Here is a 25,846-nt window from a genome sequence, read left to right as displayed (position 1 = left end):
ACAAACGGGACGTAAATTAAGCTCGGTGTGCCCAGATAAAATAAAGAACAAACGTTACAGCACATTGACGCTGTACCTGCGCCAGCGCTGAGGTCAAGACCAGAAGGCCCGAATCAACCAAAGGACTTTCCAAAAGAGGAGTGGTTATGTAAAGCAAACTAATGAATATGTATCAAGGAAAGGAGAATAACTAATGAATATGTAAATAGTATGTGTAATAAAAAGCCCTGTCCATGTCACTTGGTACATTCGGATTAGAGAAGCTATGCTCCGAACGTCCAGCACGCTGAATAAAGAGGAATGCCCTTTTTAATACCTACAAATTGGTGTTGAGAAGTTTGTTTCTGCCACTCTTTGGTATCAGAGGAGAGGGGAGTGGGGTTGATGCCCGTAGTGCCGCGGGACAATGAGAGCCGTGAGCCAGAGCCATTCCTTCAGCGCTTTATTGGTTGGTTCTTTGTACAGAGGTATTTACACAGAGAGGGACAGCGCTCCGGGAAGGGGCCTGAGGGATGAAGTAGTTGGGGAAAGGCCCTGCCGAGCCCCTGGCATGGCACCCAGGCCCCCGGGCAGGTCAGCCCTGCCCACTCCACAAGGACTGATGGAGTAGAAACATTCCTACCGTGCCTCGGCCCGCCTGTTACCGGCAGCGCTGGTGACCTCGGTCTTGCCAATCATTATCCAGCCAGGAATGTCTGCTCCTAGGCAGAGGCCTCAGCCCTCCCCAGCCCCGGGGGCATATCACAGCACACACACTCATGGGCACCTCACAGCTGCCAAAGCTGGCCCTGGCAGAGCCCCTGCCCGAGGACCACTCCATCCCGTAGGGGTAACAGCTCTCTGCTTGTTATGGGAAGCATTAGGGCCACAGCACCCCAGAAACACGCGGGTGAGCAGCAGGGTTAAACATTGACAGTGGTGTTGCAATTGCCAGTAAAGCTGGAGCAACCCAAGGGAGAGGCAGGGCAGCTGCTACTCCCACCCGACAGAGAAACTGCACAGGAGGGAAAGCACAGGTTCCTGCAGATCCCTGCTGCCTCTGAACTTGAGGCATCTTCCCCCCACCCCTTTTCCTCCTGCGAGGAAATCAGGATGACTGATCATGTCATGGCTGGTCTTCAGGGATCCTTTTCTACCCCTAAAAGCAGACTGGTTGTTTAAACCTTTCAAATTCTAAATATTAGCTTGTACTACCTGAGAGGAAGGAAGACACAAAATGAAGAGACCAATGACAGATAAACACTGCAGTATTAAGTCTCTCTAGATGGGAATCTGCTGGCTGAGAGAGCATGAGAATCTCTCCCAGTGTCAAGGCTGTTTGTCCATCAGCCAAGACAGCCCATAGCACTGCCACAGCTCTGCCTTGCAGAGACAAATGCAAAGAGGTTGCTCAGAGGGAACCTGGGGGAAAAGGGAATAACTAAGATACTTCTAAATCAAGAAAAACATCCCATGAGTTACATTATACCTTGTCATTTGAGAAAGACCAGGGAAAGGAGCAAGGTTGGAAATTTTCTGCTTAGGATTATCCCAAAGCCGACTACCTCTGCCCCTGCTAGTCACCCAGATGTCTGGACACCCAGAGACAGCCAGAAGGGTCCCACCAAAGAGGCTGACGCCTCTCTAGATATCTGCAATTCTCAAAGCTGCTGAGAGATGCTCGAGCTTGTAAGAAGAGCCAACACCTGACTTGCACTGTGGATTTGGCCCTTCATGTGTAAAAATTCCCAAATATCCATTTATCATAGGCTTACAGTGACCTGCAGAGTTCTGCAGGGCCCTTCACACACACTACCAGAAAATCACAATCCAAGCAAAGAGGAGCAGAAAGCCAAGCACTCCCTCACCGAGGCTGACAACACTGCAAGTGAAAACAAGTTCTTCCTCTCAAAGCAGAAACTACCAAGGAAATATGGACACAGCTGCAGTGTGAGCGGGGAAGAACCCTCCCTGCAGCTGGAATATAAATCCCTGCAGCAAGGCAAGCCCTAGCAGGGGAGGGCTCCCTTTAGCTCTCTTGTTACCATCACAACACGCAGCCTGGTGCTCAGCACACACAGGACACTGTGACAGCACTTGTTCAGCACCACCTGTCACCCACCTTGTCCCCTCTGCACCCTCTTGTCCAAAAAACGGGCTTCACATCACAGGACGCAGCCCAGTGCCATGAGGAGTGGAGCTCACAGGCTGCTCCAGCCCTGGCTGAATCCCAAAAAGCATCTGCACTGCAGGGAGGCTGAGCTCACATTCCTGCTCCCTAGAACAGCCTCACTGCTGCCTTCTCCTTCTGAAGCGGCAAGAGCTCTGGGCTGACTCCACACAGGGGGAGCAACAAGCTGGGACAGGCTGGATGCAAAGCCAAGGCCTTGGTTTACGAAGGAAGACTGGTTGCAACTGGAAGGGCCAGTTTATTAGAGAAACCTCACATTGCAGAGAAGTCACAACACATTGGAAAGGGTCCAGGCCTGCCAAGGGGGGCCAGTTCTTCTGCAGCAGCACCATCTACATCCCCCAGCTCCAACCCCAGCAGGTGCCACAAAGGGAAGGGTTACCTGTAACACAGCTTACGTTTTACAAGCAGCCTGAGAGAGCCGGTATTAAAGTTCCAAAAAGCCTCCCCATCAGACAACAGTTAAAACAAAAATGGTTTAAAATGTTTAAAAGCTCTGTGTTCTTGGCTGCAGCATAAATGGGGAGGCAAAGGTCTACAACACACACAGGCCTCTGTGGGTCTCAGCACTCGCTCTGATCTACCAGTGAAGGCCGGAGGGAGGGGTCTTCTCGTCTTTGTTGCTTTCCAGAGAAAAGGGTGGGATTCGGACATCAAAGTGGGAGCCATCAGGCCTCTCAAATCGAAAAGTACCCCTGCAAAATAATGGTAGAGATCACACTGAGGCCAGGGACAAACACAGCTAGGAAGCATCAGCAAGAAGGTAAGACATGAGCTCTTCCATATCCTGCACAGGGACTCTGGGGGTCTGTCTACAAGGCTGATCCAGCAGCAAGGACATGGGTTCAGCAGCAGGAACATCTGCTGCCAAGATGACTCATTTATCGAGGACTCCTGGGTGGTTTTACATCACATCTAACACACATTTTCTGCACAAGCTGTGATGATTGGAGTCCACAGGGGGCAAGCACCTTCCATGCACCTGCAGTGGTGTTCACCCAACTCCCACTCCACAGGAGACAGAACCATCCAAGTTATTTTTACAAGCTGATTACATGTAAATTCAGATTTGTATTCCTTGGCAGAAGCTCCACTTGTTAAGTCATCTGTGACAACAAGAAATCCCATCACAGATGTAATTTGGAATAGCTTCTGCTTTGCATTTCAGGATTGAACCAGCTTGTCCTTGTACAATGAATTAATTTACTGCTCCGAACAACAGATGATTGTACTGCAGGACATGACATGGGTAGAAGGATCATGGGGATAAACCAACACATTCTCAGGACAGAGAGGACACAACTGAACACCAGAAGTGAAGCTGAGCAGCTTCTGAACTGCAGAACCTTTGCCTCTTTCTCTTCAGGAAGTTTGCAGAGGGGAAAAAACTACTAGACCATCTGGTTTTATTCCCCAAGGCATGCACTCAGGCAATTCAAAATGCTTGACATGGCAAAACAGGGTATATCCTATATGCAAAGAGCTGCTCTCCTGCTTTTTCCAACTCAAAGGCAGCTTAACTCTGAAGCAGATTAAAAAAGGCAAGCCAGAAAAACCTGTCATACAGAAGGCAAGAGGTGTCTGTGCATTCCATGTCCACACAGAGCTGACACTGAATGTGTTAACACAGCCAAAATGCAAATAAAGGGAAACTGCTTTAACCCTGTGGCACAGGGAAAGAACAGCTCTATTGAGCACTTCCCTACCTGCACTCACAGAAGGGGAGACTTGAAAATCAGTTGGGCTGAAGGCCTTATCTGGTCTACACTGGGAAAAACCGCTGCATGCCAATTCCTTGTGGACACAGAACTGCATAGGGATAGAATTAAAGCCCAGTCCTTTCCCAGGAGAGGGATACCAGTACCCACATCCCTGCTGCCAAGGGAATCACCAGCACAAGGCCTTGCTTCTTGCACCACGGAGTGAAAGGGACAGAAGCTGAGTATAGAAGCAGATGATAGAGAACTGCTTTGTATCTTCAAATCCAATCTAGCACAGACCACAGAAGGAGGATAAATTAGCCTGGAACCTCTCCTGGTGCAGATAATCAACAGATCATCTTAGCTCATCAAATTTTAACTACCAAATATGTCCCATCCAGTCCACTTCCACACAGCTTTCAGCCATAACTCCAGGCTGCAAAGCTCACCACTGTGGGGTCCTACATCTAAAACACTGCTTCAGTAATAAGGGCTTCTTACCACATGTGACCACTGGAAGCCTGCAGGGAGACGTGACTGCTGTACTGAAATGCTGGCTGTTCTTTGGACAGAACTGGCTCCTGAGGAGACAGAAGACCACTGGGCATCAGCAACAGATCTTAACATTCTTCCACAGACAAGCATCAACAGGAAATTCATACAGCATGAAAAAAAAAGCCCCAGAGACCCACACTTCAGCACTGCTACCAGTGAGTACTGCTAGAACCCTGTTATTATCCCAGTTTTCCCATCACCAGTCATTTAGGATCATTCTCTAATACTCAGTGTGAAGTTTTGGTTCATGCAGACTTAACAACAGACAAAAAGCTTGTGACTCTTTTCACTGCCAGCTTCCCATTCCATCTATTTCCACTGCCCACTAAGCAATTTTTAAGGCAAATCAACCCAACCAACCGAGAGGGCTTCCTAAAAAAAAGGCTGCATGATACTTACCCTTCCTACAACACCACGGCCCCGGACTGTTTCCAAGGTGCCAGACAAGCTAAATATCCTCCAGTGCCGCTCTCGGAGCTGAACCACTTCACTGTCAAGGTTCTCCAGGCGAATACAGTAGCGCCACTGGACAGAACAAAGACTCCTATCAAGGACTGGAATCAGCTGCAGCCAGTTGATAACCCACAGCTGATACTGGGAAACAGTTGCCAGGCAAGGGCTACTCTCCCTCAGAGCTTATCACACAGCAATGATGCCACGGCAAATAAACGCCTTCCCTTTAGCTGCTCCGTGAAACAAAAGGCACTTACCCAGTAGACATGGGAATTCTGAGCTTCCTGTCAAAAGAAACAAAAAGACTTTAGCAGCTGCCCTTCAACACACGGTGCCAAAACCTCTTCAGCTGTCAGCATAGCACCAGCACAGGGGCTCTCGCTCCGTGCCAGGTTGACGCAGACAACTCACATGAGCACAGACAGCTGCTCTCCGAGGCCGTCCATCAGCATAGCCTGGCACTGGCTCTGCTCTACCCATGTAACCATGAGGTGGGAGATTTGCAAGGATCTCGTGACAACCCAGGGTTGAGCTCCATGTTAATTACGCACTTTCTACAGATCTAGAAACACCCGTTTCCTTGCCTTCAGGCACCTGTTTTTCTGACAAGGTTAGGACAAACATCAGTTGGGCTCTACAAAAGTTGCAAATCCACACCAAAACGTCCACCTGCCATGGCGCGGGGTCCCTGGCAGCTGTGCTCAGAAACCAAACCACGCTGGGAATTCCCAGCCCTCCCACTCAGGAGTCTGTTGGAGCCTCATTATTTCGGATGGTCCACGTGAAATTCTTATGCTATAAAGAGCACATGGTTATCAGCTAAATCCAGAAGGCTTCAGCCAAACCCTCTAACCCACAGTGGAGCCAGCAAACGGGCAGACACCCAAGCCCATCATTGAGCAGGATAACAGATGTTTCTGTCGTTACAGAGCAGACGGCCCCGGTGCCACCTCATGCACATCCATCTCTGAGTGAGGCAGTACAGGACTAACTCACAAGCCTTACTAAATATGTTGCTAGCACTGCTCTGCAGAACATTACAGGGTAATTCCCATTCTACTGAGGGGAATTACAGGGTAATTCCCATCTACAAGCAAATGCCAAAATACAGGAGCCGTTCTCCAAAAATGCACGACAAAACAGTTTCCTGTTCACACCTGTGCTGTACATCATGAGAATGAAATCGCAACCGTGATTAAAAAGTCATTTCTGTCATTAACTGCCATTAAAATGTCATTTCTCCAGTAAGGAGAAAGCACCTTAAGTCAGTAAACTGATTTTAGAAAAAAACATGTCAGTTAAGCAGATGGCAGAACTAACACACCAACATGCAGCACACACCTACCCTCATGCCCATGTAGAAAGGGATGACTGTGACGCGGATGTTCTCCGTGGTTTCTCGGTGCACGTCAGAGAGCTCCAGCCAGGGGTGGTTCTTCTCCTGCCATGCACACAGAGTATCCCTTGCTACAAAAGGTGGGACTGTGGGGAGGGAAAGGGAAGAGTTTATGAGAGGCAATACTGTACCTGGAGTGCTCTTCCCTCAAAGTGACTCCTTTCAAGTTAAAAAAATTATTGAGAGGTGGCTTTACTGTAACAAACTCCAAAGTAGGTATGATTTTTACCCCATATCCAAGATGATCAGTTTTGAGCACTTGTTCAAGCATCTGGCTCAGAAGAGTACCCAGTGCAGCCAGAAATTACCTTTTGTTTGGTCGTACATGAGGAACCTCTCAAAGAGTTCATGCTGGATGGGCACTTGATCAGTGGAGCTGTAGGGAAGGATATCTTCATGGCTTACATAGTCTAAACCTGAAAAAGAAACCCCAAAAGCCTTGGAACTTCCCCAGCCAATGAGCAGCTTGGAAGTCTCCTGGTAGAAAAATGGATCACATTAGTGACAAGTTAAGAAAAGGACTTTGGCAGCAGAATCTGAAGCTAATACCATGACTGCAAGCAAGAACAGGGGAAATAGGCCAGCAATAACCCTTGGCAGTGTTCTCCTGTGAGATTTCTCCATGGAATGATTCCTCTGCTAAACACGCACTGCCTGCAAAGTGCCTGCACTGCTCCAAACAAAAGAACAGCCTATATGCAACTTTGTATGCGACCTGTGTCTCAAGAGATTAAATCAGGCACAGCTGTGTCTGATCACAGAGTGCCCAACTTCCAGCTCTCCAAAGGGCTTCATGTACTTTAGTCACTCTGTTGCTTCCAGCACAGCCCTAAACTACGGACAAATCCACAACAAGAATGTCTTGTAGGAATTGCTGCTGGCAGGAGCTGACCACTGGTGACTCTTCTGACCTCCCCTCACGACAATCAGAGGCTGAAGGAGGATTTTGCTCACCTGGGATGGCATAGAGGGCTCTGCTGTCGTCGTGATTTGCCAGGAACGTCACTGCTTCCGTCTGTGATCTCTGAGACTGAGAAAAAGGGAAGCTTATGTCTTTCTGTGTGGATTGCTGTGGGCCAGTTGCCAGCCACGCTCCAGTTTACCACTGTGGTTTGTAAAGCGTAAAATGTTTATTCTATTTAACCAATTCACCTCAGAACACCTCTCCTTTTCATTCCTCTAGACTAACTAACAAGTGAGGAGCATTTCCAGTGCTGCAACCCACATTCACAATGTGCATGCAACGGAGTGGGAACGACAACAGGGAGAGGAAAGGATGCCGGAAAGGGGAAACACAATCCAGAAAACAGTGATATGACATTCCAGTGTACCTTTCTCAGGTAAAATGCGTCTTGAAGAATGAATTTATCCTAGTCAAATTTAGCCACCACAGCCATTTTCTTTCAGTGCCTGTCCACCTGACCCACTCACATAGAAGAAGACACTTGAGTTTCAATACCAAGATTACTCCTTACTTACTATATGTGGACAATCCCGGGCATCTATTAACACCTGGTAGTAAGTGTGTGTTTTGCCCTTGACTTCTTTGGAACCGTGGCCTGCCACATTCTCGTTCCTAAAGAGAAAAGCAGAGCTCTGAGCTCAAGTGCAGGATTGCAGCAACTTCTTGGTACCAGAACCAAGCACATTCACAAACAATGATTTAAGAGAAAAAAATAAATACATTTCCCAGTCTGTAATCATTTAATTCCATCCAAACCAAACCCTTGTCAGCCACCCACACAATGACAGAGAGATGAGCCAAGATGCCCACTGATGGTGTTTGGCAGAGACAGAACAGCTCTGTTGTCAGACATCTCAGAGGTTCTTGCTGTTCAGTCCAGTCTCCTCTCTGGGATGAGTAATTCCTACTGCCCTCTGATTTTCCGCTGTTTGATCCTTATTCCTTCCCAGCACACCTCATCACAGGGGAAAGGGATGCAAGAGGGGAGAGAACTGAACAGCAACTCAAGAAGGATGAACCTGGCCTAGTGGGTTGAAATTGGAAGGAGGCTGACAAATCCAGCTCACTGGCAGTTCAGAAGGAGCAGCAGCAGCCCTGCAATTTGTAACACAGAAACCTGGACCTAACTCAAAATGAGTAGGTTTCTTATAAAGCAAAATGCCAGGAGCATGGGTTTTTTAATTGTTTTTTATTTCTTTCACACACACACATACTTTCATCCCATCTCTAATTAACACAAAATTAATACACCTGCAAAGTCTCTTCTTTAAGCACCTCTCCTACTTTACACTTGTGCAAACATACCATCGGCCTCCTTAAAAACACCTGTTTACCCCAACCAGGAAACTTGCCACAAAATGAAAATGTAACAGCACAGCAACATAAGGCAGAACAAACCCTCAAATCCTTACTTTTCTGTGACAGGAGAAGCCACATCTCGATCATAAAGCCTGGCTTGCCAGGGAAACAGGACTATTCCTCGATAGCCAAACACACTGTGCAGGAAGAGCTGAAAGGAACAAATAACTGCAGTTGAATTCACAGCAAGCTTTAATCAACACAGATACAACAGAAAACATTAAGCCAAAAGCCCTTTTCTGATAGTATTTTAAAGATCTGTTAACTGAGGTAAAACTAGAAACATTTACAAAGGGTTTGAATGAGTGGGATGGGAATACAGGGAGAGTCACCACTGTGAGAACCTAGTGCAGAAACAGGGAACACAAACAGTCTGGGATGAGAGAAGAAATCCATGTCATCTCTATCCCATAAAAGGGGACTAAACCAATAATTAATAGAGCAGCAGAAAGCAGACTAGCACAGCAGAAACTGCTCAGGAACAGAGTATGTGAGTCATAAGCATATAAATGACAAATTTAATTGTTATTTCTTAAATTCAGAGACTGCCTCTTCCGATCCCTGAGGGAGAAAACCCTCAGTGGAGCAAATGTCACTGGTGCTGTAGATTCTTATCGACCTGCTACTGTCAGATGACTGACAAACTGCAGACACAGCAGAGACAAAGACCAATGAGCTGTGAAGCTTCTGGCCTTCTGCTACACTACAGCAGCCTCCCCAAGAGAAATCCCTCGGCTGTCTAATCCCTGTGGCATAAGCAGGGTCAGCTCTGCCCCTAGAGCCCCTTACCTGACCAGTCTCATATTTGCCATGTTGCTTCGGGGCCTCAAACACCCCCACAGTCTCCAGCACTTTGCCCTCCGGACGGTTCCTTGGAGCAGAGAGGCAGCTTGGAGGGTTTGCGGGGGCTGAACCAGCCCCTAGGCCAGGGGGACACAGCACCCAAGCCCACGGTCACAGGCAGACACTGCTCCCATCTTGTGCCTCCCTCGGGGACTACACGTCCCACATGAGAGCCCCACTATGCACTGGGCTGCCCAGCCCTACCTCCTGCCCCCACCCTTTGCCAGTGTCCCCTTTCTCAAGTGTCCTCCACATCCCCATCCCAGATCCCTGCCCCAGCAAGCCCAACTCCTTCTTAGTCTTCCTCCAATGACCCAACAGCCCCCAACCCGCTCCCCAAACACCTACTGAGAGCCCACCCCCAGCTCCAATCACCCTTATCCCCAAATACCCCCCACAGCCCCTCTCGCTCCTTCCCAATCTTTCCCCAACGACCCAACCGCCCCTACACCGCACCCCAACCACACTCTCAATCACTCCCATTCCTAAACAGCCCCTCACAGCCCCTCACACCTGCCACCCCAACCCTCCCCTCAACCTGCACCCCAAACACCCCCTGCGACCCTCGAGCCCCTTCCCAATCGCTCCCATTCCCAGCACTCGCAGGCCCTCACCGCCTGTTTCCCCAAACCCCCAACAACCCCTGCCCTCCCCTAAACCCTCCTCAGCCCCCCACCGCCCAGGGCCCAAACACCACCAACCCCCCCACAGGCCTCACCGCGACGACAGGTGCCTCCGCGGCGGCAGCAGCAGCGGCGGCGGGAACGCCGCGGCGCCCAGCCCGGCGCCCAGAGCGCGCAGGTGGCGGGCGGGGGGCGGCTCCCAGAGCGGGGGCGGCCCGCGGGCCCGGGCCCGGCCCAGCGCCGCCGCCACGTACCGCCGCGCCGCGCCGCCCGACATCCCACCGCCCGCGGCCCACACTGCACCGCGCGGCGCCGCCCGCCGCCGCCCCCCCGCTCCGCGCGGCCGCTCCGCCCCGCCGTCTCTGTGCTCTGCCCCCCGGTCGCCTTGGAGACGGCCGCCGGGCCGCCATGGCGTCGGCGGTGCGGGCCGGGCCGCGGCTGCGGCGGGCGGTGCGGGCCGGGGAGCTGGCGGCGCTGCCCGCGGGGCTGCGGGGTGATGTGGAGGCGGCGCTGGAGACGGAAGGGGCGCTGGTGCCTTTCAGCTTGCTGCGGAGGCTGCACGCCGCGCTGCGGGAGGCAGGTAGGCCGCGCCGCGCCGCGGGAGGCGGTGACCCTACCGGGACCGCGCCGTGACCGCGCTTCCCACACCCCACCCCATCCCACGCAGGGTCCCCGCTGCACCTGCACGAGCTGCTGGAAGGCTGCGAGATCCACCTGCCCGAGGTGCCGGTGCCGCCGCGGGTAGGTGAAGGCTGGGCAGAGGTAAGGCGGGAGGAGGTGGCGGCGGCCCCCGGTTCTTAGGGTGGGTCTGTGCTTCCCACAGAACCCCGAGCTGGTGGCCAGGCTGGAGCGGATCAAGGCCAAGCTGGCACACGAGGAATACCAGCGGATGACCCGCAACATCACCGGCCAGGTGAGGGGCTGCTGCAGTGCCTGCTGCCAGGATTCATCCCTCAAACAGGTGGCCACCTGACAGCAAAAGAGATTTGCCCCTTAGAGTGTGTGCAGTGCACAGGGAATGTGGCGGAGACTGGAGGAGAGCACACTGTAAATGCACCAGGAACAACAGATCCCTTGCTGAGGGCAGGGGTAGGACAGGGTTAACAGGGTGGTGAACAGACATACTGACTTTTGGGAACTGCTCACCCGTGCCAAAGATCTCAGGTTCTGATCTGGGAGACTGAGCACCCAAGGTAAATGTTTGACTGGGAGCATCCCTGCTGCTTACATTTTTGTCATAGTTTTAAAATGGCCTCATCATGTCAGAGTAAAAGCTGAAAAAACAGTAATATTTAAGCACTCCTTCTTTCCTGAGAGAGCTGAGATTTTCTGGCACAGTAGTTGTTTGGACAAGCCAACATCCCTTCCTGCTGGTGTTCCGTGTGATCCCATCGTGTTATCCCTCCACACTGTACCTGGCATCCCTGTGTGTTCAGGTCCCTGCACATTTCCTCCTGTTGCTTTGGTCTCTGCCAAGCTTGGCCACTCCAGGCTGGAAGAGGCTTGGAGAAACCTGATCTAGCGGAAGGTGTCCCTGCCTATGGCAGAGAGTTGAAATGAGATGGTCTTTAAGGTCCCTCCCAACCCAAACCTTTCTGTGATCTGTGACATGGGGTGGTTTTAGCAGAGCTAAGCAGCCACGTTCCTTCCAAACAGCAGAGCAGATCAGTGTTTTCCCACACCCGTGTGCTCATCACGTCTTCCCTGCTCCCCCATATCATGGTGTAACCATGTCTGATGTGACAACAGAGCTTGACACCATCTCATTCTTGCCAACTGTGTGAAACAGGTGACAAGGTGAGACACTTTCGTGTCTCTAATAGAGACAAACCTGCAGCAGAGAACTCACATGCAAGAAAACACTCCCACTCAGAGAAGTGCTATGATTAGAAACAATCCCGTCTCAACAGCCCTGAATCAGACCACAAACAAAATCCCAGAGAAACCTGTGCTCTGTGAAACTGCTGTTCCCCCACAGCCCGCCAAAACCTCTCTGAACCTCGGATTCTTGAGGACAGCACAGGGCATTGGCTTTGCTTTTATTCTGCACACACAATAACCATGTTATTATCAACATTAAAATACAACTGATCACAAGTTGGTTTAATCCCTTTTTTCAGGAGATGAAGGGGCCATTGGCTGAATTTGGGAGACAAGGTGAGTGGCTGCCTGTCCTGCTGACATCCAGAAGTGTTTCATGGCAGGTCAGTCACAGGAACTGTTCCATGTCCAGCTGTTGACATCAGACTGCATATCTCACCAGAAGGTTTTCACACACTGAAGTGTTCCTTGAATAAAGGAGCCTGGTGATCATTCTTACCAATATTGCTGGAGGCACCAAGCGTGTGACTCCTGGAGGATTCCTGTATCCCAGCTGAGGCAGCCCCGGGCCAGCTCTGTAGTGTGATTACACCTTATCCCCAGCCCTTCTCCCCAGCCTTACTTAAAACCAGCCACTTTCCCCGTTCCCTCCCGCAGTGCGCTCCGTGAAGGCCGTTGTCATCACCATATTCAACTTCATTGTCACCGTGGTGGCCGCCTTCGCCTGCACCTACCTGGGCAGCCAGTATGTCTTCGCAGAGACGGCAGCGGTGAGCGAGCCCGGCCTCCCTGCAGCACACTCTGTGCTGCCCAGCCCAGAGTGGCACCAGGACTGCACACCCAGGGTCACCCCTCTCTCTTTTGTGTCCCCAGCGTGTCCTGTCAGCCGTCATTGTGGCCTCGGTGGTGGGCTTGGCCGAGCTGTACATGATGGTGCGGACCCTCGAAGGAGACCTCGGGAAACTATGACCATGAACTGCAGCCTTCATGCTGGAGGCTTTTGTCCTCCCCAGGAGCTGAAATTTGGGACAGGTTTATCTTCTTCCATCTGTTTTTACCTGCTCCTGCTACGGGAAGACAGCTGCACTTCTCAGGCTCGTCCTTTGCTTCCTGTTCCCAAAATGAATCATGGGTTGAAAATCCCACAGCTGCAGAACAGGAGAGGGAACGGCTGTGGATTCTGACCACCCCAGCATGGAGAGGGGCGTCAGCTCCCACCATCCCTGTTCTGTGAAGTTCCTATCCTTTTATTCTGGAAATAAATAACATTGTTCATAACCTTCTTCCTTCGTGTTGGGGGACATCTGCTGATATGTGGAACACGCATGTAAAAGACACCACAGGGAGCTGTGAATCTTCCCTTTCCCTCCGCATCCTGCTCCATCTCCTGTTAAAACCGCTCTCTGCCTGCCCTCTGCTCTGCCTGGTCCCTCACTCGCTTTTGGGAACTGTTATTCTCTCGAGGCTCAGATGGCAGCACCCAACCCAGCTGGTGTCTGGGGATGAGCCCTTTCCCCATTAACACAGATCCATTCAGGAGGATAACAGAGTTTGGTGCAGCCACTTTGGGGTTGGCACCCGGCTTCAGTGTCCTCACACAGGAGCTGCATGACCTGAGCCATGGCCCTGTGGCTCTTGGTGCCTCAGGGAGGAGCAGGAGCCATAGCTGGAGCAGTGAGGGATGCATGGTGCTCCCAACCCTCTGCCAAAGGGTACCCGGCTTCTGCGGGTAGGGAGGGGATTGCACCTTAATGCACATCCTGGGGGCTTTTTGGGTGCCATGAAGCGGAGAGCAGAGCCAGCTCAGTGCAGCCAGTGGGGAGGGGGCACCCAGGCTGTCCCTGCCAGGCCCTGGGGACCTGGACACCTGCCGGGTGGGCGCCCTGCCAGGGCCGGACACGGTGATTAATGCTCTGATGGCAGCTAAGCCCCTGTGGAAACACGGTTTAATATCCGATACGGGGAGATCTGCCGGCACCTGCGAACGTGCCTGCGGATTAGGGGCGGCTGCGCCACAATCATCCGTGGATACGGCCCCAGATTAAGGTATTTTTTTCCAAAAGATTAGTTGGTATTAGGGGGCTGATGTGGAGCTGCCCCCGCCACAGCCGCACCGGCATTTAGGATATTGGATGACATCCTCAGGACCTTCAGGACCGGCAGTAATTCCACACCCTAATGAAATCGTGGTGTTAATCCGCAGGGGCCGCGATGCCATTGGGGTCCCCACTGCCCAGGGGCTCCCCACCACGGCTACAGCTCGCCCAGGTTGGTGATGGCCGCGCTGTAGATGAGGTCGGAGATGGAGCCCAGCGAGGTGGGGAGGCCCCGAGCAGGGCTGCGGGCTCCCGGCGGTGGCAGGGCAGGGGCCGGGTCCGGGGTGCTGCCGTCGGGGGGTGCTGCTGGGGGACCCCGCTCCCCGGGAGGCGGCAGCGGCGGTAGAGGCAGCAGCTCCGGTTTGGCGCTGCGGATCCTGCGGGCGCGGCGGTTCTGGAACCAGACCTGGGACGGGCGAGGGGAACTGTGAGACACCGACAGCGGCCCGACGGGGCAGCCCCCCGGGGAAGAAAGGAGGTCCCGGCCCCGAGAGGGTGGGATGGAGAGGAGGGTCCGTTCCGCACTCACCTGGATCTTGGCCTCGGGCAGCTGGGTGAGCTCGGCCAGGCGCTCCCGGGTGGCGATGTCCGGGTAGGGCACTGCGGCGAAGGCCCGCTCCAGCTCCGACAGCTGCCCCCGGCTGAACGTGGTCCGCCGCCGCTTTCGCGGCCCCCCTGGGCAGGGGCAGGGGCACGGCCCCGGGCCACCACCTCCCCCCGCTGCCCTCCCACCGCCTCGGCCCGCCCGCCCTCGGGGAAGCGGAGCAGCGGCTGGGGGGCGCGGGAGGTGCCCGGGGCCGCGCTCATCCTGCCCGGCTCCCCCGGCCCCGCCGTCGCCGCCCCGGCTTTTATCCCCCCTGAGTCCCCCCCGGCGGGCTGGGACCGCCCCGAGCGGGTGGTGCTGTCCCCCCGCCCCATCTCTTCCCAACGGCTCCCGGGGCCGGTCCTCGCTCCGCGCCTCTGATGGCAGTGCCCGATAGCCCCGGCTGACTCGGGGGCCGTCTCCCCCAGCACCCCCCGCGACCAGTAATTCCATCACTGCTCGTACTGGCATCCACCCCGCCGCCGTCGGGGCACAGTACGACCCGTGAGAATCCCTGGGCTCAGTGACCCACCTGCCACCCCTCCACGCCCCTCCCGGCTCCCGCCCGCCCCCGCTCGCCCCCGCCGTGCGGCCGCCGCTCTCCTGCGTGGCTGGCACGGTCAATGTTTAACCGGAGCGGTGGTACCGGTTGAGCGGGGCAGCCCGGGCCGGCTGGCGGTGGCTCCCGCCGGGATCGGCCGGGAGCTGCGGGCACCCCCGAGCACGGGGTGCTGGGGGGCGCATGGAGCCGGAGGGGGAGCGGGGCGGGGAGCTCCAGATGGATCCCCGGCCCAGAACGCTCCCAAGGGGCCAGGAGAGACCGTAAGTTGTGAGGGAGATGGAGGGAAACCACCGCGTCCTGGAGCAGCAGGACCCGGGCAGTGACGTCCCGGCTAATGCAGCCGGCGGGGAGAGGCATAGAAAAAAGTCGGGGGGGGCACAGGACCGTCCCTCTGCGGAGTCATGGGGGGACACTGAGCTCTGTTCCCTGCCAGGCCCCAGGGCACAGTGAGGGTGGGAGGGCGGCTTGAGCGCAGCATGACTGGGGGTCCATCTACCCCAGCCCCGGGGTTCCGGCCGGGAGAACCCCCATCTGGGGGTCACCCACCGCCCCGCTGCCCTCTGCTCCCCACAGGAGCCCCGGAGAGGAGCGGGAGCGCCCCGGGGAGGGCAGAGAGACGCGGCTGAGGGTGGTGCTAAGGTAAGGAGCGGGACGCGGAGAGCTCGGGGACGCGGTAGGGACCTCCCTGCCTGGGGCAGGGGCACAGCGGAGCTCCCCAGGGTCCACAAGTAGTGGCACCTCTGTGTCCCCCCCCTGCACGCCCCATCGCTAGGGTCCGACCACTGACCTGCACGGAGACGCGGCGAGGTGACCGGCGGGTTGTGCACAGCCTCGGTGACGGCGCGGTCCACGTAAGTGCCACTTCCCCGCCGAGGGATCGGGGGGGGCTGAGGCACCCTCTGAGCTGCCTCTATCCCCACGCCCAGGTGAGCGCGGCGAGGCACGATGCCACCTTTGGTTTCAGCGCCGTGTTCGACGCCGGCGCCTACCCAGGAGGCTGTGTTCGAAGGCAGCGGGATGAGACAGCTGGTGGAGCTGGCGATAGATGGGTAAGTCCCGGCCAGCCCCTTCTGGACCCCAATCCTCCATCCACCCCATGCCGGGTATCGTCGGCGGGTCTGCACTGCCGGGGCTCTGTCGGGAGGTGGCATCCCTGTGCCACCGCCTGGGGCCATGCCTGACGCTCAGCATCTTCCCCAGCTTCTCCTGCACCGTCTTTGCCTTCGGGCAGACCGGCTCAGGGAAGACCTACACCCTGATGGGACCCCTTGCCCAGGTACAGTGCTGTCCCCCCGGACCTGACCTGATCCTGGTGGTGGGATGGACTCTTCCCACCCAGTCATGGGCTCTGGGAGCAGGTGGGTGACCGATACTATTGACCACTCACCATTCTGGCTACTCTGAAGAGTGAGACCCAACCAGCATCCCCGGCCCTGCTGGGGCTGATGCAGAGGTCCTTCGCCTGCCTCCTGGAGCAGAGCCAGAGCCGCGGCTCAGACCTGGTTCTCAGTGCTTCCTACCTGGAGATCTACAACGAGCAGGTAAGTGCCTGCCTGGCCCCCAATTTGGCCCTGCCAGCACCCTGTGCCCCGCTCCCCCTGTGCCTTCCCTCTGCCACACCCCCAGATCCGGGACCTGCTGAGCCCGGGGCCGCCGTGTGCTCTGCCCCTGCGGTGGAGCAAAACCCGCGGCTTCTACGTGGAGAACCAGCTCAGCGTGGACTTCGAGAGCCTGGAGGCCATCGTCAGCCTGCTCCTGCAAGGTGCTGTGCCACGGGTGCAGAGCTGGGGCATGTTCAGGGGGTTCTAGGCCTGGTATGGGGGGATTCAGCTCCCTGCAGACTGTCCCCAGGGCTGGTGGGGCTCCCATGGCAGCCAAGAGGAACAGTTTCCCTTCCTGCTGCAGAGCCAAGGCAGGCTCCTATGTGGCAGGGGGTGGGCAGTACACGCTGTACCGGAGTGCGGGGTGTCCTGCCTCCCTGCAGCTCTCAATTCCATCCCCGTCAGGATCCCAAAGGCGACGGACCTCGGCACATGCCCTCAACAGGCACTCAAGCCGCAGCCACGCTCTTCTGACCATCCACATCCGCAGCCGGGCTGTGAGCACATGTCCTGCTCTGGGGGAGGGTTTGGGGGGCCCAGGGCTCATCGTGGTGGTGCAAACAGCCCCAGGCTGGTGGGGTCATGTCCTCCTCCTCAAGGCCACAATGGTGGGGCTGTGGTGAACAATCCCAGACCCAGAGGTTGGGCACTGCTGTGGGCCACAGGGAAGGGTTGAGGGGCACCAAAGCATTACTCCCCTAACACGGGTCCCCCAGCCCAGCGCCTGTCCCAGCAAGCAGGGCACACTCTGCTTTGTGGACTTGGCCGGCAGCGAGCGGGTGAAGGAGACTGGCTCCAGTGGGGAGCTCTCCGTGGAGGCCAACAGCATCAACCGCAGCCTCCTGGCACTGGGTAAGAGTTGTGGGACCCACCAGGGGAGCACAAGCTGCTGGTCCTCACCAGAGCCCTGTTGCACCCTCTGTGGCTCACCCTCTGGCAGGACACTGCATCTCTCTGTTGGCCAAACCCCGAGGGAAGTGGACGCACATCCCATACCGGGACAGCAAACTCACCCGGCTGCTGGCCCGCTCCCTGGGCGGCTCGGGCATCACCCTGATGGTACATGCACTGAGGAGGGCTGGGCAGGGGTCTTGCCCCATGGGTTGGAAGGCTGGAGGAGGATGGTGACAACTCACCTGAGTCTCTTCCTTGTCTGCAGGTCGCCTGCGTCTCCCCGTCTTCACGCTGCCTCTCGGAGACACTGAGCACCCTGCACTATGCCAGCCGGGCCCGGAGGGTCACTACCAGACCCCTGGCCAACAGGGTATCACAGACAGGGAACCCCTCTGAGTGCCTCTGCCATTCTTTTCAGACCCCCTGAGCCACCCCCTTATGCTCCCAGGTGTCCCGGGAGAAGCTGCTGCAAACCTTGGAAGAAGAAATCCATGCCCTAAAGCTGGAAAACCTCTCCCTGCGCCAGCAGCTGTGCCTGCCCAGAGTGCCAATGAGAAGCACAGAGGTCCCAGAGAACCCTCCTAAAGCTTGCACGAGCTGGGGAGGCAGGTATGGCCCCACAGGGCTGCATCACCTCCCTCTTGAAGGGCAACTCCATTCAGAGGGAACGCCTGCCTGGCCCAGCCTCTACGGTCTCCTCAGGGATTTCATGGTGGAGAACAAGCACATGAGGTATGGGCAGCATGTGTGGGACCCCTGAACAGGGGATCAAGGGGCCAATGGGACAGCCTGAGCCCCCAGCCAGGCATCACTCAGTGCCACCAACTTCTCACAGGAACTCTGTGAGGCTGGGCAGGGCTCTGAGGTTCTCTGAAGGCTGCCAACGCCCTGCCCTGTTCCCTCACTGCTCCCCAGGCAGCCCTGGCTGTCCCCAGACCCCAGTGGTGACATGCCCAGATGGCCCGTCCCACAGAGCCACCCGCAGCTCCTGTGACAGCCAGCCCCTGCTCCGGAGTGCCCACGCCCCCCAGATCCCCCCTGGCCACTCCACAAGGCTGCAGCAGACCAATACAAGATCTGCCTCTGTCCCCCGACTGCCGGTGAGAGTGGGGGGCCCTGGGCTCCATGCATATCCTACCCACGGCACAAACCACCCACCTGCTGCTGTCCCCTCTTGCAGAAGCTGCCTCCTGCCTCCAGCCGCTCCAGCTGCCCAGGGTGCCCACAGTGCTGCCCGGGGCCAGCTGATGCCACCGTGTCCCAGGTACAGCCCCAGGACTCTTTGGAGGGGGGTGGCACAGTGTGACATAGCAGCCTTGCCCTCTCTGTTCTCCCACAGGTACTGCCAGTGCACCCCGTGCCACAGCCAGCCCCCCCCGAGGGAAGTGCTGGTGTTCTGCCCCTCAGACAGGAGGACACGGCTCTGCCTGGCTTCCATCAGCTCCACAGGCACCCCCAGCCACACCAGGGGAAGCGGTGAGAGCCAGGGCCACTGGTATCAGCTGAAGTTCAGGAAGCCCCTGGGGTTTTGGGGCAGTGGTGGGACAGTGGGGTCAGGGTTTGTTCATGTGTCCTCATGGCAGGAGCCAGGGCAGAAGCAGGAGTTTGTCTCAGCAGCACCCACTCCCTCGGGAGCTTCCAGGCCCAGATCACAGTCCCAAACCTGACGGAAGGGTCATCCCTTCAGCACCACCATGGCCAGGATTGCCAGAGCCCAGAGGTGAGCAGGGCAGTGAGGGGAGACCAGGCAGGGTCTCGGATGGGGTCCCTCAGGGATGGGCACCTATCCTCAGCACAGCCACTCACACATGGGGCTGTGGACCAATCCCAGGGACAGTGGAGAGCTGACCCTGCTGGCTCCCTGCTGGCAGCTGCCGGCACTGTCCCTCTCCTCCAGTGGGAAGAGGCACTGGACTGGCTGGCAGAGCAGATCTGAGCAGCCACAGCCGCACCGTGGATGGTGCCAGCAGCGGGGATCTGGCACGGACTGGGGGGACAACCACAGCCTGCAGGGACACGGGAATCTGGGACTACAAGGACCGGCAGACCGGTTGGATGGACATACACACGGGACTCTCCAGCCTGCACGGCACTCACAGTTTATTTCTGTCTAGCTGGGGCTGTGCTGCCGGTGGCTCCGGGGATCCCACTCAGGTGCTCTCCTCCCCGGGCTGCAGGCAGTCCAGCCAGTACTGGGCGATGGAGCGGGGATAGCGCGGCTGCACCAGGTCCACACGCTTGGTGCGCAGGTTGACACGGTAGTACTTGTCTGGGAGGAAGGGGAGATGGTTTTCAGGGCTGCCCCTGGCTGTGGGGAGCTGCCAGCCCTCACTGCCAGCCCTGGGCACCTTCCCACTGCGTCCCAGTGCTTGGGGGATATTGCAGAGAGAAAGGAGCCCTCCCCCTGCCCTGGCAGCCCTGGTCCCACATCATTCCCAGATCCTGCCGTGCCAGACTCACCTCCTACAAAGAAGTAGACACTCTGGAGTGTCTCGCATTTGGAGCCAGACAGCCCATCGCTCTCGACACCCGCAGAGTCAGAGTCGTTTTGCAGCCAGCTCCACAGTCCCAAATTCAGGGACCGGTGGCTGTTGTACCTCTTGCGCTGGCGGCGAGACTTCCTCCTCCGGGGCTGGTGGGAGGCCACGTAGATCCTGCCGGCCATGGCAGCATCCAGCGGGCTGGGCACTCCCCGCCAGTCCCTGCTGATGAGCCGTGGGCTACTCGCCCCGACTGTAAAAGGAGCAGGGGGTGAGTGAGAGAAGCAGCAGTGTATGGGGTGAGCTGAGTCCAGCCCCTGGAAAACCCCCAGCCACTGGAAAACCCCCAGTGCCTGCTCTGAGACCCACAGGAATGCTCCAAAGGATCCCAGCCTGGAAGGGATGTGTGATGGGGAAACAGGCCAGGCAGAGCTGGGAGCAGCCCCCCACCCCATCCTTGGCTGGGATCAGCCCTGTGCTGCTGAGTCCCCTTCTCCTCTCCGTTTTTCATTCCCCTTGCCCAGGGCTGGGGCTTCCTGTGGCAGTTCCCAGTTCCAGTGACAATAAACAGTCCCCAGCAGTGGTGCTGTGGTGTGAGGTGGCTGGTGGTGGGCTGGGTAGTGCGGGGCATAAGGGCTGAGGTGGTTGGAATTGGGATGCTGTGGGAGATGGCCTGGGGGTTCCTGTGCATGGCCTGGGCAGGACAGGGTGGCTCATCCAGCCTGCCCAGGCTTCCAGGCATTGTTTCCCCCTCCCATGGCACCTGAGCCTCCTGTACCCTGTCTGTGTGGGTTGTACTGGCACCCGCCAGCCCTTTTCCCCAGCGCTGGCCCAGCCCTTACTCATCCTGCTGCCAAAGAGGATCTGGAAAACATCCTCCCAGCTGTCCCGGTTCATGAAGGCGTAGTGTTTGAACACGGTGGAGGGGGAGGACTTCTCGCAGTCGGCCTGCGTGGGCTGCTGGGCGAAGTCATAGGACCAGTAGTACTTGCCTAGGAGAGGATGTGCAGGCCATTAGTGGGGGACACACCCCCGAGGAGGAGCAGCAGAGGGGTGACCTGCTGGTGCCAGGCTCTGCCCAGGAGCTGGGGGCTGCACCCCTTACCCTTGAAGAAGTAGACTCTCTCATTGCCATGGAAGCTGTGTGCAGGGAGGGCAAAGGCTGCATCGACGTTGTTCGGGATGCCCTCAAAGCCCTCGGAGATGTCACGTGGGTACCCAGGGTCCAGGGCTCCATCATCAAAGCGCCAGTATTGGGTGCCCTGGGGGGGTGTGGGACAGAGTGGGGTCAAGATGCAGCATCCCCCAGGCCCAGGTCTGCCATAGGGAGCGAGTGGATACTGGGGAGCCCCATCATGAGTCTGTGGCTGCTTGGGGTCCCTGCAGAGCCACAGGGGCATGGGGGTACCTGGCAACCACTGTGTATGTGGGTGCATGGAGGGTGCCAGGAGGGGATAGGGTAGGCTGGGGGCTGTGCCAGCCACCCCAGGGGGCTCCCCCAGCCCTGTAGCTCAGCTCCAGCCCACCTTGAAGAGGTAAGTCTTGCCCTGGCAGTTGATGCGTGTGAAGGCTGCGTCGATGGGGCCCTCGATGCCCCAGACCTCACTGATCAGCTTGGGGTAGCCAGGCAGCACACTTGTCTTGTCCAGCTCGTAGAAGTACTTCCCTGGGGAGAGAGGGGAGATGGGAACATTAGGAGGGACCCCAGACGCTGCTGTGGGGTGATGGTGCGACAGCACATCCCATGTGCCTGGGAAGGGTCCCCAGGGTACCTCTGAAAGCGTAAAGGGAACCATTCTTCAGGTCGGTGAAGGCGTCAAAACGTTTCCCACTGCACAGCTCCTCAGGCTCGTCTCCGGGATCCCCTTCCCCTACCCCATCTGTTGTGGGGCCAGGCACCACCTCCACGGGCAGCTCTGTCTCCTCAGGGCCTGGATAGCTCTCTGTTGTGGTCTCCACCAGCGATGGGAACGTGGGCAGTTCCGTGGGGTTTGCCTTGGGTGGCTCTTCCGTGCCAAAGTCGACAGTGAGGTTGTAGTCCAGGTAGTCATCCTCCGGCAAGGCAAAGACGTCTCCCCGAGTCACTGTGGGAGGGAGCAGGTTGGTCCCAGGAATCCCTGGGTGTCTCCCACAGGGTCTGGTGGCAGGAGCCGCTCACTCCCAGGTAATATGGATTTACAGAATCATGGAATTGTTAAGGCTGGAAAAAAATCTCCAGGATCATCAAGTCCAACCGTTAACTCAACACTGCCAGGTTCAACACTAAACCACGTCTCCAAGTGCCACAGCTACACGTTTTGAACACTTCCAGGGACAGTGGTTCCACCACAGCCCTGGGCAGCCTATTCCAATGCCTGACAACCCTTTCAGTGAAGAAATTTTTCCTAATATCCAGTCTATCCAATTTGCATGGACCCCACATTGTGGATGGCAGTGAGCCAGCTCCCGAAAACCCCATGTGCTGCAGTGCCCTGACTTCACCCTGTGGACACAGGTGGGTGCAGAGCTGACCCAGCACAGACCCCCTGAGCTACCCCAGTGTCAGGCACCCACTACCACCCCATTTTCCCCATTCCCCAGCCAGGAGGGCAGTTGCAGGGCCAGTACCTTTGGCCTTGCAGACGGTGGAGTAGTCTCTGCAGCAGCTCTGGTAGTACATGCAGAGGGTGTCACACTGGCACTTGCGCTGTGCATCGAAGCCATCATCGCAGCGGCCCTCGCAGGAGTCTGCAAAAGCCACCATGGCACAGGAGTAATGTGGGGTGGGAAGTGGAGCCTATGCCTCCCCCCAGCCCAGCCCAGCCCCTGGGGTGAAAGCAAACTTTAGTATGTCATGGTTAGGGGCACACCACCTCTTCACGGTCAACCCCACCACCAGGGGCTACCTGGCACCTCACCCCTCTCCCACCCAGGTCCTGCAGAGATGGGAGCCCTGCACAGGGTTGTGTCAGGGTCCAAGTTCCACACTGGTAGCCCAGCTGTAGGATGGCCAGGGATTTACCAAGGCACCATCTATGCCCATGTGCTGCCCACTTGCTTTCTCCCCATCCTGCAGTGTAGCCAATGTTGCCAGTGGCCACGGCCACCATCTGGTCCCTCCTTCCCCATCCCAGGCTTCCCAGCCCCTCCATCAGCTCAGGAGCTGCACTTGCTCCATCCCCGAAGCACCTGGCATGGGGCACCTGGCTGGCTAAGGCTCACCTTCAGCAGCATGGGTGGTGACAAGCAGGGCCAGTGCCAGGGCAGGGAAGAGGAGCCTCATCCTGGGTGTCTGAGAGCGCAGCCCTCCTCTGACTGTGCGGGCTGGAACTCAGCAGCAGCCAGAGCCCCAGCATCCACTGTTTGCTCAGCCTGCCCCGGCGGGAGAAAACAAACAGGCCAAGGTCGGAACAGGGGAAAAGGGGCAGAGATGATCTCTTGCTCAGCTTTCCCCTCAGTCTGTACCAAGCCAGGTGAGTTTGTGGGGGACAGGGCTCCCCACACGTGTAAGCAGCTCTACCCCAGCCTGGATGCAGGTTGGACACTGTTCAGAGAGCAGGGAGGGACAGAAGGCCTGAGCCAGGAACCAGTTTTGAGGTCCTACCACGCTTATTTCCTAGCAAGTCTCATGGTATTAAAGCTCCTCGTTGTTTCCCAGGCTGGTCTTGGCAAGACAAAAACCCACATGAGACAGCAGCAATGCTCAGAGGGCAAAGGGAAAACCGCTGGGCTTATTCTTGCCCAGGAGGACTTAATCTTGGGATTTCAGCTTTCTCAATGTCAAGGCTGGGGAGCCACAAAGCGTGGTGGCTTGGGATGGGACAGGTGCCACCTTTGTGCGTGGGGACCAGAGGCCAGAGGTGAGTGACCGTGGGAGAGGGAGGGCAGGAGCCCTCTGCACTTTCTCTGCAGAAAGCAAACAAAAGCCTGTGTATTTTGCTCCCATCATTCCCCTTCCAACCAATCTTTTTGGTTACTAATTAATGTCGACTCAGCTCTTTTGGCAGCTCCTGATAACTGTGGGATGGTTATTTAATCAGGGGCAAGGAGCAAACGTACATGAGGCTGCAGCAATCCTTCCTCTGCTGCCTATGCTGTCACAACACTGCTAGGACAGGAGCTCCATGGGGTTCATCCCAGCCTTGGGACAGGAGTGGTGCAGCTCTGGGCTTTAAGTGATGCAAGATTTGGGGAGAGAAGAACCTGAGCAGGGTGCCCTCTTCTCCAGGGGTCTCTCCTCTGCCAGCTCAGAAACAAGCAGTTCCTGGCATCATGTGCTCCCATCCTTGCTAAAAAGAGTTTTATTTGGTTTTGAGACAGGCATTTCCGCCTGTGAAGCCCTGGGGAGCCAAGGGTAGCCACCAGACATGGGCTGCTGGAGTAAGACTTTTCCTGAAGCCCATGTCCCCCCTCCTTGTCCCCCAGCCTCAGCTATGGCAGGGCTGGTATTGTCCCCAACTGCCAGCACCAGCCCAGTGCTGCACTACGGCTTCATCCCATCCCTGTTGAACCAAGCCTGGGGGACACAAGAGCCCTGACAGAGCTCAGGCTTGCCGGAGGCTGTGGGGGAGAAGGGCTGGGCAATGTCTGAGCTGCTTTTGCTGATCAGTTGAGACAAAGCTCCCTCCTGCTGCTCCAGGCTCCCAACCACCAGCCACAGACCCATGAAGGCTCAGTGAGCCCTTCCGTGCCAGGACAGATCCCAGGAGAGGGGTTGGTTGGATAATGGGGCTCTGGGAAGCCTCTGTAGACAAGGGCTGAGCAAACCCAGTAAGGAGAGCTCAGGTGATGGGGCTGATCCCGCAGCACAAGGCTGGGAACCCCTGCCGTTCCAGAGCCCAGGCTGCTGCGGGTGGAAATCCCTCCCAAAAAGCAAAGCAAAGCAAAACTAAAAGCAAAGCAAAACAAAGTTCAGTTTCTCTTGGCTTGTCAGGACAGGCCTGAGGGAATGGTTTGAATTCTGATGCCCCGGGGCAGCAAATCCCTCTGCTGCTCTGCACTGCAATGGCCTTATCATTACCCCTGATTAATAACAATTTATCAGAAAAATCCTTACTGGTTCTGTGCCGAGCCTCTCCCGCCGTACTGTACCACTCGGGGTGCCTTGTTTCACGTCCTTCTCTGTGAGCTGATGTCCCCTTCTCTGTCTGTCCCTGCGCAGTGGATTCAGAGAGGATTAAAAGCGACTCTGTCACATCAAAACATCAACTTGAATTTAAGTCTCAGGCTGAGCTGGCAACAACCTGGTTTTGGAGCCAAGGATTTAAGCTGCTCCTCCCAGCACAGGCGAGAAATGTCCAAAGCATTTCTGCCCTGAGCACGTCTGGCCTGGAAAGAAGAAAACAAAAGAGGCCCAGGCTTCCTCTGCTCTTTCCTTTATCATGCAAATCCTGAGCCCACCCAGAAGAGCTGTTTTGAATTTCCACCAAGCAAAGGGTATTTGCCCCCCTGCTGATACCAAATGGATTCAAAACTATGCCAGGGTGGCCACATCCTCACTGTGACCACGGCTGTGCCCACCACGGTGCCTTGCCCTTTACCTGCTCCCTGTGCCCCCTCCCTGGTCGCAGAGGCTTCTGAGAGACCTTCTGCCAAAACAGCGTGGGGGTCCCTGCCTGCTGTGGAGGTGACCACCACAGGCAGCAGCTCGGGCAAGGTGGGGGGCCATGGGGACAGCAGGACAAGCCCCAGCTCAGGCTGGGCAGAGAGGGCTGTGGAATCGTGGAATTGATTGTGTCTAGTTTCAGCCTCCTGCTGTGGATAATGA

At 56.5% G+C, this 25,846-nt stretch overlaps 5 protein-coding genes across 5 annotated transcripts; 2 read left to right on the top strand and 3 right to left on the bottom strand.

The window, feature by feature from the left end:
- Positions 1–427: 427 nt before the first annotated feature.
- POLDIP2 (DNA polymerase delta interacting protein 2) lies at positions 428–10,343 on the bottom strand. The gene is made up of 11 exons (XM_050321599.1): positions 10,159–10,343; positions 9,387–9,468; positions 8,651–8,748; positions 7,754–7,850; positions 7,229–7,304; positions 6,583–6,690; positions 6,224–6,360; positions 5,136–5,162; positions 4,825–4,950; positions 4,372–4,451; positions 428–2,865 (listed from the first exon to the last, which is right to left on the bottom strand). Exons 1-11 carry the CDS (start codon positions 10,338–10,340, stop codon positions 2,751–2,753), a joined length of 1,128 nt encoding a protein of 375 aa, XP_050177556.1. The 5' UTR covers positions 10,341–10,343; the 3' UTR covers positions 428–2,750.
- A 102-nt stretch (positions 10,344–10,445) lies between these two features.
- Positions 10,446–13,167, top strand: TMEM199 (transmembrane protein 199). The gene is made up of 6 exons (XM_050321600.1): positions 10,446–10,643; positions 10,731–10,804; positions 10,887–10,976; positions 12,184–12,220; positions 12,542–12,654; positions 12,758–13,167. The coding sequence occupies exons 1-6, from the start codon at positions 10,472–10,474 to the stop codon at positions 12,851–12,853; spliced, it is 582 nt and encodes a 193-aa protein (XP_050177557.1). The 5' UTR covers positions 10,446–10,471; the 3' UTR covers positions 12,854–13,167.
- A 970-nt stretch (positions 13,168–14,137) lies between these two features.
- Positions 14,138–14,787, bottom strand: SEBOX (SEBOX homeobox). Its single transcript, XM_050321957.1, is given in 3 exon segments — positions 14,138–14,386; positions 14,510–14,727; positions 14,730–14,787. Coding segments are annotated over 3 exon segments (525 nt in total).
- A 518-nt stretch (positions 14,788–15,305) lies between these two features.
- On the top strand, positions 15,306–19,734 carry KIF12 (kinesin family member 12). Its single transcript, XM_050321983.1, is given in 20 exon segments — positions 15,306–15,385; positions 15,699–15,764; positions 15,898–15,976; positions 16,052–16,111; positions 16,113–16,174; positions 16,326–16,401; positions 16,532–16,666; positions 16,752–16,887; positions 17,132–17,223; positions 17,443–17,578; positions 17,667–17,785; positions 17,886–17,990; positions 18,069–18,352; positions 18,536–18,572; positions 18,574–18,720; positions 18,801–18,884; positions 18,960–19,096; positions 19,204–19,340; positions 19,518–19,658; positions 19,661–19,734. Coding segments are annotated over 20 exon segments (2,187 nt in total).
- VTN (vitronectin) lies at positions 19,704–25,266 on the bottom strand. Its single transcript, XM_050321984.1, has 9 exons — positions 25,136–25,266; positions 23,302–23,451; positions 22,708–22,827; positions 21,873–22,184; positions 21,627–21,766; positions 21,206–21,362; positions 20,943–21,092; positions 20,081–20,353; positions 19,704–19,889 (listed from the first exon to the last, which is right to left on the bottom strand). Exons 2-9 carry the CDS (start codon positions 23,360–23,362, stop codon positions 19,771–19,773), a joined length of 1,332 nt encoding a protein of 443 aa, XP_050177941.1. The 5' UTR covers positions 23,363–23,451; positions 25,136–25,266; the 3' UTR covers positions 19,704–19,770.
- Positions 25,267–25,846: the final 580 nt, after the last annotated feature.

The sequence above is a fragment of the Myiozetetes cayanensis genome, unplaced genomic scaffold (genome assembly GCF_022539395.1).
Source record: "Myiozetetes cayanensis isolate MyiCay16 unplaced genomic scaffold, myiCay2020 scf27, whole genome shotgun sequence".
In the NCBI taxonomy this organism is placed as follows: Eukaryota; Metazoa; Chordata; class Aves; order Passeriformes; family Tyrannidae; genus Myiozetetes; species Myiozetetes cayanensis.
Note: the sequence above shows the minus strand (reverse complement) of the source record. Positions and strands in the feature narration are given on the sequence as shown.

Coding starts and splice junctions, on each gene's coding strand:
- VTN (XM_050321984.1), bottom strand. CDS start 23,362: ATGAGGCTCCTCTTCCCTGCCCTGGCACTGGCCCTGCTTGTCACCACC. Junction 21,767..21,872: donor TTCCCTTTACGCTTTCAGAG/GTACCCTGGGGA, acceptor CTCTCTCCCCAG/GGAAGTACTTCTACGAGCTG. Junction 21,363..21,626: donor GCAAGACTTACCTCTTCAAG/GTGGGCTGGAGC, acceptor ACACCCCCCCAG/GGCACCCAATACTGGCGCTT.
- POLDIP2 (XM_050321599.1), bottom strand. CDS start 10,340: ATGTCGGGCGGCGCGGCGCGGCGGTACGTGGCGGCGGCGCTGGGCCGG. Junction 7,851..8,650: donor GCTTCTCCTGTCACAGAAAA/GTAAGGATTTGA, acceptor TTTTCTCTTTAG/GAACGAGAATGTGGCAGGCC. Junction 5,163..6,223: donor CTTTCTACATGGGCATGAGG/GTAGGTGTGTGC, acceptor TTCTTTTGACAG/GAAGCTCAGAATTCCCATGT.
- TMEM199 (XM_050321600.1), top strand. CDS start 10,472: ATGGCGTCGGCGGTGCGGGCCGGGCCGCGGCTGCGGCGGGCGGTGCGG. Junction 10,644..10,730: donor CGCCGCGCTGCGGGAGGCAG/GTAGGCCGCGCC, acceptor CATCCCACGCAG/GGTCCCCGCTGCACCTGCAC. Junction 12,221..12,541: donor GGCTGAATTTGGGAGACAAG/GTGAGTGGCTGC, acceptor TCCCTCCCGCAG/TGCGCTCCGTGAAGGCCGTT.